Source organism: Zea mays, chromosome 8 (assembly GCF_902167145.1).
Source record: "Zea mays cultivar B73 chromosome 8, Zm-B73-REFERENCE-NAM-5.0, whole genome shotgun sequence".
NCBI classification, from domain to species: domain Eukaryota; kingdom Viridiplantae; phylum Streptophyta; class Magnoliopsida; order Poales; family Poaceae; genus Zea; species Zea mays.
In genome coordinates this window covers 182,150,441-182,163,602 of record NC_050103.1, presented here as the reverse complement: position 1 = coordinate 182,163,602, position 13,162 = coordinate 182,150,441, and the positions used below count along the sequence as shown (strand labels likewise).

The following is a 13,162-nucleotide window of genomic DNA, read 5'->3' as shown; positions in this document are numbered from 1 at the left end:
AATTGCACCCACGCCGAGCCATCACGCGCGTGAATCCCCCATCGAGCACCATCCTTGATCACCCGCGAACACTCCACTGCTATGGCCAGGTCCGTGCGGCGACGTGCGCGCGCGTCTAGCCATGGTGGCGGGTGTCGGATCTCCCAGCTTCACGGCGCCTGGTGACAACTTCCTTACATGGCGACAATGGCACAAAGCTTGAGGGGATTGGGGTCGTGGAGACTTTGGTTTTATATGCCTAGGTGCGGAGTAGGGAGGTGATGAGCCGACGCAATGGCTGGTGAGGTTCACGGCCATATGTAACCATTCACGCCACTTTTGACATGAAGAGGGTGCGTCCGACGTCAGGGCCCCACCCATCATTGCCCCAGAATTTGGGTGCGCTGGATGGGGAGGGCTCGACCCTCTTGTCCTTAGTGGCGCCCGAGAGCAGGAGTGCCCGCGAGACCGGCCACAGGGGTCCATCGGGCGGTGTAAAGGGATTGCGAGCACGCGCGCTACCATGACTGGCAGTGTGGCCCTGCCTGTTGGCCAGTGAGGGGAGATGGCCAGTGCGCGGTGATGAAGGGAAAAAGAAAACTTGTCGGCCGCAAGGAGATAAATGGAGATGGGCCAAGAAGGTGAGTGGAGGAGAGGTGGTTTGGCTGAAGGCTTTCGGCCCATGAGCACGGATTTCCTTTATTCTTTTCATCTTCTATTTTGTCTTTCTATTTCAAATTGTGAATTCCACTAGATTCAAACAACTCAATCATAAGTGCACAATAGGATAACACCCAACATGAGATGCAATTTATAGTTATTTTGAATTACTCTTATTTATTTATCTAGACCATATTCCTAATACGAAATGCACTCACACACATCATTTATTTCAAGAGAATATTATTTTAGATGTGTAGTCAAATTAAAAGTGCATTAAAACATTCCATAATTTATCACTTATTTAAAGGAAAACAACTTTTATTAAAAAACCTCCATCAAGAGGTCTTTTAACTTAATTCCTTTAATGAATATGTTCCAACATATAATTCGTCATGGATTGTTTTATTAAACCTTCTATTCCAAAATATTATTTATTTTAGAGGATATAACTTCAAGGGTAAGAAACTTCTTTCCTAGAGAATTTACTCAAAATTTTTGGAGAGATTTACTAAATTCTTAAGACAAGATTTTGAAGTGTTACAATTATTATTGTTGTTCTATTTTTGTTCATGATAAGACCATTATGTTAATTGGAACATCGAACTTAACTTGAGAAACACGTGCCACCACAAGGGTGGAATGGGACACACTTGGCTGACTAATTAGGAAAGCTAGTGGAAGACTATCTTACCCGAAACGGGCAAGGGCAGTAGGGGAGTAGGCGTGTAGGGAGGTTCTCGGGTTGATTTTGCTGTGATGGCGGTCAGACGAGGAATTCCTGCATTGCTCTTCCTAGAAACTGTAGCGGGTTTTCGGAAGCTAGTGGAACTTTGTAAATGCCTCGTAGTGTTACCCTGCCTCGCTTCCTTGGTAGAGGTGTATGGGGCCCGTACAACCCCGTGGTAGATGGGTAACATGACTTATGGGTAAAGGGTACCACCTCTGTAGAGTGCAAAACCGGTATACTAGCCGAGCTCGCGGTCATGAGCAGCTCAAGGCTCTTGCATGATTAATTTATGGAGTTAAATTCAATTTGTCATATGCATGGCATCGTGGGTGTTGTTATCAATTTTGATCTACTACTTATTTGGTTTGGTATCTACTTATACTTAGTAACTGCTAATAAAATTTTGACCAACTTTAAAAGCAATGCTCAGCTTTGACCATCGTCTTTGGTAAGCCTTACACTTCACATGAGCTCCCACCTTTGGTGAGTTCATGCACATTATTCCCCACAACTTGTTGAGTGATGAACATATGTGAGCTCACCCTTGCTGTCTCACACGCTCACAGGTCAAGAACAGGTACCGCAGGATGAAGCGCATGGAGGATGCTGTGATGAGTTCGTGAGAGGTCTAGGTCGTCGTCTCCCAGTCAACTTTAGGTTGTTGGATCGTTGTTTTCATATGATGTAATTATTTATTTATTTTGTACAGAACTCCTATTATATAGTAATGATGTGACATTCGTTTCTGTACCATGATTCATCATATGTGTAAGACTTAGTCCTAGCACACATGGTGATTATCTCACGCTCGGGTCCCTAAAATCCGGGTGTGACATATGTGCGTGTTCTGGGCTTCGGACGGTGTGCTCGGTGGACACAGGGTTTATACTGGTCTTGGTAGAACGTCCGTACATTCAGTCTTCGACGACTCATGCTACCTACACCTTTGTTGCTCGATGCTTGTAGTAGGGGTTACAAGCGAGTGAGAGGGGGAGGAAATGCTCCCGAGTCTCTTATGCGAGTGTGGTCCTAAAGACTACGGATTTGGAGTCTCTTGTGCTACCAACACCTTGGCTCCGACCTCCAGGTCTTTAGGTTTCTTCGGGAGTGTGTGGTTGCCTTCTGTCGAGCGACTTTAGTCTTGGGTCTTCTTCGTGTGTCTGCGTCTCTCTGGTTTGTCTGGGTTCATGTGTCTAGGTCCCCTGGGTCCGTGGTCGACCTCCTCCTTTTATAGGCCAAGATAGGGGTCGGTGGCTTCTTTGAGAAGGAGCCATTTATTCCATAGTAAAATCACGTGCCTTACTCGGGCAAGGCCATTTGTTCGCATGCACCTTGTCGTCTGATCGTCTTTGCTCGTGCTATGACGGCTAGCATGGGCGGCGTGGGACCCCGGCACCATCATTACTACCTCTGAGCCACGCTGACCCCTGCCACCGTAGCCTAGGTCTCGGCGTGGCTCGTCACGTTGCGGCCCCTATGGACGATTCACGCTCTCAGGCCTAGGCTTGATAGGTCATAAGTGCTCCGCAGACCGCAGGCTGAGGGGCTCGTAGGTCATGACTGCGTCGCTGACCAAAGGGCTACGTAGGTCATGAATGCGCTGAAAGCCGAGGGGCTGCATAGGTCATGAGTGTGGGCGGACCGACTCTCTACTACAACCTATTATCATGCGTAGTTAATGTGGTCGTTCACTTATGGCGTGTCAGTTCAGGCTAGGCGAGGAACCCACTCGGGTGGTTTCCTTTCGGTTTGCCCGACCGCTCTCTACCGCTCCGCCACGCCGGACCCCGGGCTCGATGCCTCAAGGTTTATCTAAGGTGGGTGCTTTCTAGGTAGACGATTCCCTTGCCTCCTCACTGACGGGTGGCCCCTGGTAACCGGTGGTCCTCCTACCGTGTGCTCTCTTTGACCGGTGGGCCCAGGGGCCCGGGGATCTTTTCCCCAACAGTCATGTTAGACTATTATGTTGTATGATGTGAACTTATTGCTATATTGTTATATTGGACTATTGTGTTGTATGATGTAAACTTATTACTATATTGTCATGTTGGAATACTATGCAATGTGTAACTGTTTTATACATGAAGTGAATTATAGCGAGTGGTAAGCAATGTGTCAATGTATGCATTAACTGTTTTATACACAAACTGAATTCAGCTGTTGTGCACGACGTTGAGGACTCGTGATTCGTGAATGTGCTGACGGGGATAATTCTGCCATCCACCACGCATATACAACCAGCTTTCGGACTAGTTCATGCCAAAAAAGGACCTGGCAACATAGAAGTAGCCAAAAGGAAATGAATGCCCTTTGCCCATTGGCCACCGACCTATTTCCCTTTCTTTCTTGTTTCTTCTCTAGTTTAGCAAGGAAACATGTTGTTGTTATGTTTGTTCGAGAAATGTGAAAGCGAACGATAACAGTATCAGAAAGCAGCGGGATACGATCATACGAAACGAAGTAAAGAGTGTTTAAAAAGAAAAACACTGGTCAAGAAAAACACTGATCGGTCTCAATTCACAAAAAAAAAAAAAAAAAAAAAAAAAAAAAAAAAAAAATCTCTTGCTACATAGAAAATATCAAATACATTCAGAATTTCAGTGATCAGTTCTGTCTTCTGAACAACCCAAACTCTTCTCGGATGTAGCTTTCTGGTTCTTGGGAGTACTGAGAACAGAAGTAAGACACCAGCCTAGCCTTAGAGGATCATACATCTGATCGTACCAAAACACAAGCACCACATAGTACACTGTCGGATAATTCGATGAAATATGTATATGGGAAGTGAGGACAATGGCACAACTCTGACTACTGCAAACATAGAGTCATCTTATCCTACACTAACAGCACAAAAAAAAACCTAGCGAGCAGCGTACAGCACGTCATCTTTATGAGTTACACGATTTGATGAGTGCCAATTGGATTGGGAACTATTTTCTCTCCCCTAAACATAACGGAAAACGTGATCTATACAGAAACAAATGGTGCATTTTCTTGATAGATACAAAAAAATCATTTTAAATGGATTTACATATAAAGAGAGGCAAAATTTAGTTCATGGTATAACTGCATAGCTAGCTGCTTCTATCTCAACTCTACTTCCAATTTATCTTTCACAGCTTCCCTGACATTCAACTGCAATTGAATTGCATAGATGATCAGATTCAGAATCAAGATGGAACAAAAAAAACACTCCATGAGAATTGTTGCAAGTACCTGAAGATTGTTAATCTCCTCGTCTGTGAGCGAGCGTTCCATCGACCTATAGGCTATTCTATAGCAATGGCTCGTCATGCCTTTCTTGTTCGTGAAATTATCAATAAGTTTTACCTGCAAACAAAAAAGTTAATCTCAAAATACTCTTAAGAGCTTTAAAATTCTGTTATATGCCCAAACTACAAATTGTAGATTGGATGCAAAGATAACAAATTAGGTTCCTCATATTAACCAAATGGATACTGGTGTTTGAAGGTAATGAGATCAAAACACCTTATCATGCCTGAAAAAGAGTTACCCTATTCACATGCATGTATGTGAGCACAGGAAGGAGCCGGCTAACCATTAAGCAAACTATAAATAACCCAGCAAAAGATGAATCATTACCAACAGGAGTACAGGGCACTGACAATCGGCTTGTATAGATCAGTAGTTATACTTTAATCTAATATGAGGCTTTCTTACTATTCATAGCCGTCGGTCTAAAACAATCTATTTAATCCTTACTAGTCGGTTGCCCGTACGTTGCGACGGCTTACAACAATACCCACGTAAACTATCCATAAAAAAAATCAAGATTTTTTATTGATTGTCTCCGCTCTCTGTATAATATTTTTTAATTGGCTAATTAATATTATTATTTACTTCATGCAATATGTCTTGGTACAACACAGCCAATGAAGTGAGCGATTAGAAGAGAGTTCACAACGACTGACTGAACGAACAGATATTATAAAATGACATAATTCCACCATACAGAGACCAAACAAGATAAAATTTGTGAGCTCAAGTTTCTAAAATAAGTAACATGAGGTCAAACTTATAAAAAAGATAGATCAAAATATGAAGTGATTGCTAAAGTCAGGCATCAACAAAAACTAAATGCGCTCCATATAAATTATGCTAATTCGTAGTAATTACTAACGTTTAAAACCAACAAATAACCTTTCATTTTACTGTTAGTGTGACAAATCATTGTTACTCCATCCAATTCAGCAACTTCAAACACCATGGAGTTCATTGCGCCAATGTGGTCTCAAAAACGACCTAATGCTTGCAAGAGCCAAGAACGTCGTGCCGTGCTTGGGCTGTAGTCTCGGCCCGTAGTGCTGGCTCGGCCCAACACGATTATATATATTTTTTATTTTACAAAAAAACGTGTATATATATACAATTTATATTCAATATTAAAAACATCTGAGCATGATGCTGTACTGGTTAGACAGGTTCACCTAGTTTCTCTTGCCCTTCTTCCATTAGGGCATGGGTTCGAACCCCACCTTCTGCACCGTTTTTTAACATTTTACGCTGATTTAATCAAATGGACCGACGGGCTAACGGGCTGGCCCGGCACAGTCAGCAGACCGGCATGGGCCATAGTTGTGGCCCGCATGCGTCTGGCCCGTACCGGGCCACCGTTTGGCCATCTATAGGCGTAAAACGGATTAATTTGAAATAGCTGTGAAGGGTTATTTGTAAAAAAAATGACGCGGGACGACCGTTGAAACTGGTGCTTTAAGTATAGTATAGATTGATTATGCTATTGTTTGAATTCAGTTATTATACGAAATGACAACATGAAAGCTGAAGGATCATAAAAACTTGAAATGACTAAGCTAAGCCAATGTGCATCAAATGCACTGTTATCATACCTCCTCAACAAGATCACCAGCAATTCCTCTGACAACCTCACATAAGTTGTTCTCTGTAAATGCATCATTGATCCAGAAACTCATATCCTTGTAACAAGGAGGAAACTAAACAAACAATAGTGATAAACTGTCAGTGAGCATAATCGACACCAAGATGAAGACTATTTTCTCAAAAAAATGAAGTGTACATTAAATAAGAGACAGAAACATAGAGATTATACCTTTGAAAATGGCTTGAACTTGACACCAAGCTTGCCTTCTGAGAACTGGGTAAAATGAACGAATGTCTTAGAAACTAATGTTGCTGAGAGTAAATACAAACCAAGATGAACATGGCAACTCTTGTTAATACTATGTTGGATCAACATATTACATGACTTTTGTGCAGTTACACGGACAAGATCATGTGGTACATATTAAGGGGGTGTTTGGGACTGCCGAACTGCTCTAGGCTCCAAGTTTAGTGTGAAGCTGTAGTTTATAATTTAAATTTAAATAGTTTTAAAAATTGTTTTTAATCTAAATAATAAATAAAATGACTTATCTAAATGTATTCTAAAGGTTCACAACTTGAGCATCACGGTTTTCTAAAGCTCCTAATGACCTGCTTCACCAATTGCACCAAACTTTTTAAAGCTCAAGCAGGACCAAACAGGGCCTAAGCCGAAAAGAATAAAAATATGAACTAAACAATTAAATGAAGTTAGCATTGTCAAGCTTTGAGTGTTGTCAAAACCAAGTTTATAAGCTGTAATATTCTTAACTACATCAGGGAACAAATGATTCCTAAACATTAATCAACAATAGTTGTTACTAGCACTGAAAATTGATGTTAGGGATATTTCATTTAACTTGACCATTTAAGATCTTAATCCTTAAATTTTTAAAAAAACATAACCCTCAAAATATTGAGATAAAAAAGTAGTGTTGCAGAAACAAATATGATTGAGCAGATGCTGCAGCCTTCTTGAGCATGGTAAATGGGTCACTATAAAGTTACACAGAATTGAACTCAAGTAGTTAGATAGCCAACTTATAGCAGCAGTACCTGGGACGTGAACCGTTTATCATTCGACCAGAAGAGTCGAATATCTGGAATGTCAAAAAGGACCATTGCAAGGCGCTCCAAGCCCAATCCAAAGGCCCAAGCCACATGGTCCCTCCTGCCATTTCTTTTCAAAATTTCCTGCTCGGTGACTCCACACCCCAAAACCTCCAACCAATCATCCTTAGAAGATGAGAAATTTATTCAGACTCATTCATGCCAATGTGACTTATGCAACATGTTTTGGGCTTGTTACTATAAAAAAAAAATAGTCGAATACATCCAATATACCTGAAAGTATATTTCGAGCTCAAAGGATGGGTTGGTAAATGGGAAGTAAGTGTCAACCCATCGCATCTCTACAGCACCTGCAGATGCCATTTTTCTATAGTTTAGCTGAAACAAGGATCTATTTCATCATCCCCTCAAATAACAAGAAACAAGTTACAAGTGATTTACCAAATAGATGTCTTGCCAAGCCTTCCAGTGTTTTCTTGAGTTCTGCAGCTGCATATGCTGTCCCACCCATGCGAGACCCTGACCATTCATCAGGAGAGAAGACACGGAACCCTTCCATCTGCATGTGTTAAAGATTATCAAAACAAACCTCATCGAGAAACATTTAGGCCTTGTTAGGTTACAAGAGATGAAATTACACCATGGATTTAATCCGGGTCTGAATTGAGTGAATCCATACCTAACACACAATCCCATGGTGGGACTAAATCCATCATTTAATCCATGTATCTCTCAAAGCTAGTTATTCTTTTGATCCATGCATTCTAATATAAACTTGTACAATATCTCCATGAATTTGTTCCAACCTAATGAGCTATGGATAGAATCCATGCCTTCCATAGTTTAAAAAAATTCCAAACCCTTGGGTTATAATCCATAATGGGTTTAACCAAATAAGAAAATTTAAGTAGGCTTAGATTATTTTGGGGCATGGATTGTAACATGGATTTAATTCTAATCTATGCTAATCCAGAGCTGGATTGGTGTAAACGAAAAAGACCTTAAGTGAACATGGAAAAATAAAGTTACCTGATGGAAGACAGGATAGTGAGTTGAATCAATGGAATCCCTACGGTAAACATCTCCAGTTACAAGAAAGTGTGTATGTCCATGCCTTAGCAGCTCAGCTTGATGAGCACTGGTATGACACCTTAAGACTGTTTGACCATCAACATAATATGTGTCGTTGTAACTCCGGCTTACATGGTCAGAAGGGACCAAGACATCATCAAAATTCTGCAGCAAAGAACATATATAGGTCAGCCAGAGGCCCAAAACTACTACATACCGTTTCCGTAAAGGCACGAATTTGAAGCAAATATCAGGGAAGAAGCCACGAGAGGGTAGGAATGAGCAATCTAAGTATTGAGCTTATACCAAAATATGCATTGTACCAGTCTTTTTAGTTTTCATCCTTATCCACCTAGCATTGTGTCCTGACTAGTTATTGGTACCTTGCTAAGGCCTTAAGGGTAATACTACTACTGCAGTTGATTATTAGTAGATGCAAAATAGCATATATCGATTCAATATTACTACATGCAATTTGCACCTCATACCTGCTTGACAGAAACAAGAGGGCAAAGGTCATCAAACTTGTCAAACTGCCCAGTGAAGTTCTTGTCAAAGTAATCATAAATTGTGTTCTTCAAAATCCCAAGGGGATGGTTATCCCTCCTGTGCAGCTGCAGGCCGATCTTCGAAAAGATATTGTCGGGCACGTTGTTTGTCGGATCATCCTCCTTCACAACATCTACCGAGGTCCGAGGACATCCAAAATGAAACAATTCATGACAGTAAAGTTCAGAACATACTAATTGCACAAAAAACATGGTAGATTTCAAGTCAGTTTGCATCAACTCCAATGGAGTATAAACACACATGCCACAGTAGAAACATTTTGGTCTCAAAGTGCACCACTTAAATGCGAGGCAATGACTGTCAGAGAAATTACACTACCAAGAATCGAATGGAGAACACAATTACACAACCAGTGATTCAGAAATTTGAACTGCCGATTCATAACACACCAACATATTAATCTGTAACACCTCGTCCGCTCCTGGACCGACGGTACTTACTCATGTCAGCCCTCTAGGACCATAGAGCATCCCCACAGACCAACACGAGTCTTTTATCCGCACTTTGTCCTCACTCGTGCGCACCTGGAAAAACTTCCTGGTCGGTCACCCATTACAAGATTGCTCCGAGCCAAGCACGTTTAACACAAAGGTTCTTTCGATGTAGGCTTCCAAAAAATAAGAAGCATCTTGTTGGTATGAGTATTCTATCAATTCTATTAAGCCTTGAGCCAGAATATCACCATCCCCACGGCCAGGATATCACAATCCACCCCTTAGAAGACCGACGACCTCGTCGGTCAACCTCAAGCCAGGATCCTCACCTCTTGGCCACGTCTGTGTGTCCAGTGTCATCATATGTCATGTCATGTGACCACTCAGGTCCCACATGCGCCATGCGTCATATGCCCGAACCCCTAGTCCACACATGCTCGTGAAACCACGAGGGTTGGCTTTGATACCATTTGTAACACCACGTCCACTCCTAGACCGGCGGTACTTACTCCTGTCAGGACTCTAGGACCATAGAGCATGCCCACATTGTCCGCACTTTATCCTCACTCGTGCACATCCGAAAAAATTTCCTGGTCGGTCACTCATACCAAGATTGCTCTAGGATAAACACGTTTGATGTAGGCTTCCGAAAAAGACGATGTGCCTTGTTGGTATGAATACTCTATAAATTCTATTAAGCCTTGAGCTAGAATATCACCATCCACCAGCAGAGGCGGATCTACATCCGGGGCTGCGCCCTGACCGAATTTTTTGTATTTTAACATTTTTTTTAAAAATGTTCACGTTTATACTCTTAGATGACTTAATCTCATTTTTGGACCCTTTGCTTGGCGCTGTAGGCTATGGCGCCGAGGTAACACTGCTCAGCGCCACAGATCTTGGCGCCGAGGTGCGTGCTCCGCTGGCGAGAGATGCTGACACGACGTCGACGTGGCCGAGCTCGGCGCCATGATTCATGGCGCCGAGCTCCGGTCTACCACCGCGTCCGATGGATTGGTTGTGTAGTTGCTCTCCGGTAGGGCCAGATAGCGTTGGCGGCGAATGCAGGGGAGCCAGCTACAGAGGTCCCTCGACTGCCGTCATCGTCGGCGGCGCCAGCGAGGATGTCAGTGAAGGGCTGCTGGGCCTGGAGCAGCACGGGGTGGTCTGGGTGGTACTGCTCGAAGAAGTCGTTCGTCTCCTCTTCCATGAGCATGCGCGAGATGAAGGGGAGCACGAGGTCGTCATCGTTGTCGTGCAGCTGCTGAGCTGCAGGGCGGGGCTCTCGAGGCGAGGCGTTGGGGGACCAAGGTTGAGGAAGTCCGACGGGGAGAAGGAATCGGAGTCACCGACATCCGCCGGCTCGGCGGCCATGGTCGGGTCCCTGGACGGGAGGCGGTTAAAGAAGAAGCTGGATCTTTATGCCGGCGACTGCGTGTGCACAGCGTACCACATTAGTCCTAGTCGCTCACTGCACTAGTGACGGTAGACATGGATGGGATGCCATGCTTAAAACAAGAGATCTTTGAATTTGATTGGTCGAAGCTTTTCCTTCAAGAAAACAGACTGGGAAACGGAACTTCTGCAGGGACTGTGGAGGAGAAGGTTCCAGGAAGGAGCAGGTGGAGCAGACGACTGTGGACCAAGGAAGACGAAATGTCGTTTCAATTGAAACACTAAGTGACGCAGCGAACAAGTTGAGCTCTTGTGGTGACTGGAGCTCGGCGCCATGATTCATGGCGCCGAGCTCGTCCACGTCAGCGTCGTGTCAGCCTCTCTCGCCAGCGGAGCACGCACCTCGACGCCAAGATCTGTGGCGCCGAGCCGTGTTATCTCGACGCCACAGCCTACGGCGCCGACTAAAGGGTCCAAAAATGAGATTAAGTTATTTAAGGGTCTAAACATGAACATTTTTCAAAAAAAAGATTAAAATACAAAAAAATCGGGCGCCCAGATCGCGCTCACAGCCCTCCGTGTGTCACTATCTGCGTAAGGAGTGCAGCACGCAACACAAGCAGAGCAGCGCATAGCACAATTACAGGATAGCAGACACCAATACACACGAGCAGTTGTTTTTAGATATTAATTAATTTTGTTCCATCAATTCAAATTAATATTTATGTTTATAGAGATAGGATGTACATATTTCTCATAAAAAAGATGATTTTAACACAACACTTGAGACTAATAAGAGCCGTGTACAACAAAAATTCTCTTTTTATAGGTTCTTGTTTTTTATGGACATAAAGAATGATATCATTTAGCTTTATCTTAGTTCAGTTTAAAAAATTTAGCCCCCTTTTAATCCGTTCCTGAATCCGCTGGGATCAGGATATCACATAGTCATTATGATATCTCCAATGCACCATGAATGAATGGAACCTCCCAAAACCCTACCAGTAGTAGACCAAACATAGCGTATTTGAACTCTCAAATCCTATCTCGCGAAAAGTAGAAGCAATCCAACCAAAGCAAACCCTGCTCAAAACCCCTGCCATCCTACCAAGATCCCGCCTTTACATCGTCAAAGCTTGGGCCCCGAGAGCCCCTACTCACCCTCGCGCGCGATCTTGACGCCGCCCACCTCAACGGCGGAGGCCGCCGGTCGGTGCCCTTTCGCTCCGCCCGGTGCCGAAGCGACGGAGAAGAAGCGGGCGAGGAGGCGGCGGTGAGGACGCGAAGAATAGTAGAGGGGGAGGGTGGTGAAGGGGGAAATGGCGGCGGGGGAGAGCGCCATTGGAAGCGTGGCCATGCCGCGAACACGCGCGCGGAGGAGCCAGCAGCGAGCGGTTCGGATAAGCGGCCGCATGTCTGCGACGCGGGGGATTCTTGTGAGTGTGAGCTGCAAAGGAAGAGTGAAAGCGAAAGGGGAAGAAGACGAGAAGTGTAAGAAATAATGGTGCTGCAAAAATAAAGTTGAGCTAAAAGTGAATGTTAGATTTTAGCATTATTTATAGATTCAAACATGCTCCAGGTGGAATTCGAATCACTATTTATGCTCTTTTTTATCAGCCTAGTTGTTGGTTAAAGGTGTTTATTTTTCTATATGATTATATAATCTAGCTTGTTTTATATAGATTATATAATCTTACTAGGTAAATGTCCGTGCGATGCAACGGGAACATATAATATCATAATAACTTATATACAAATGTGTATTACACTGTTATAAGAAAGGTTTTCAAGCACCAGGTTGGCCTAGGCGATGATGATGGAGACGTTGCCAGCATGGCACCGCGAAGTCGTGCCACCAGAGTAGGCTATCACTAGGGCTCGGCATTCGGTCTATTAGGGTAATTCGGTTCGGTCTATTCGGGTTTCTGAAATTTCGGGTTCTGAAAAAATAGAACCGAAATTTTCAAAATTATTTTAGGAACCGAACCCGAATAGACGCACAATTTCGGTTCGGTCTATTCGGTCCACCGAATAGACTCGAATAGTAGAGAGACTAGTATCTTTTGTTAAAATATATACAATAAATAAATAATTCAAATTACTATTATTACAACAAGTAACTATAAAAAATAGCATAGAGAGATATATATACTATCATTAAGATGATATCATTATTTTAGCTAATAAGTTCATAAATCATATAATAATATCATCACATATTAAGAGCTTTTTCATATTTCGGGTTATTCGGTCTATTCGGGTTTTAAAGGTTAGGAACCGAACTCGAACCCATACCCCCGAAATATAGCACATATAGGAACTGAACCCGAACCCGAAAACCCGAATAGACCGACAACTCGGTCTATTCGGGGTCGGTTTGGGTTCGGTTTTC

At 43.2% G+C, this 13,162-nt stretch overlaps 1 protein-coding gene across 1 annotated transcript; it reads right to left on the bottom strand.

The window, feature by feature from the left end:
* Positions 1-4,112: 4,112 nt before the first annotated feature.
* LOC100194290 (Phenylalanine--tRNA ligase chloroplastic/mitochondrial) lies at positions 4,113-12,302 on the bottom strand. Its single transcript, NM_001139329.3, has 10 exons — positions 11,932-12,302; positions 8,860-9,053; positions 8,330-8,536; positions 7,742-7,859; positions 7,574-7,650; positions 7,286-7,465; positions 6,459-6,503; positions 6,238-6,342; positions 4,586-4,699; positions 4,113-4,504 (listed from the first exon to the last, which is right to left on the bottom strand). Exons 1-10 carry the CDS (start codon positions 12,182-12,184, stop codon positions 4,454-4,456), a joined length of 1,344 nt encoding a protein of 447 aa, NP_001132801.1. The 5' UTR covers positions 12,185-12,302; the 3' UTR covers positions 4,113-4,453.
* Positions 12,303-13,162: the final 860 nt, after the last annotated feature.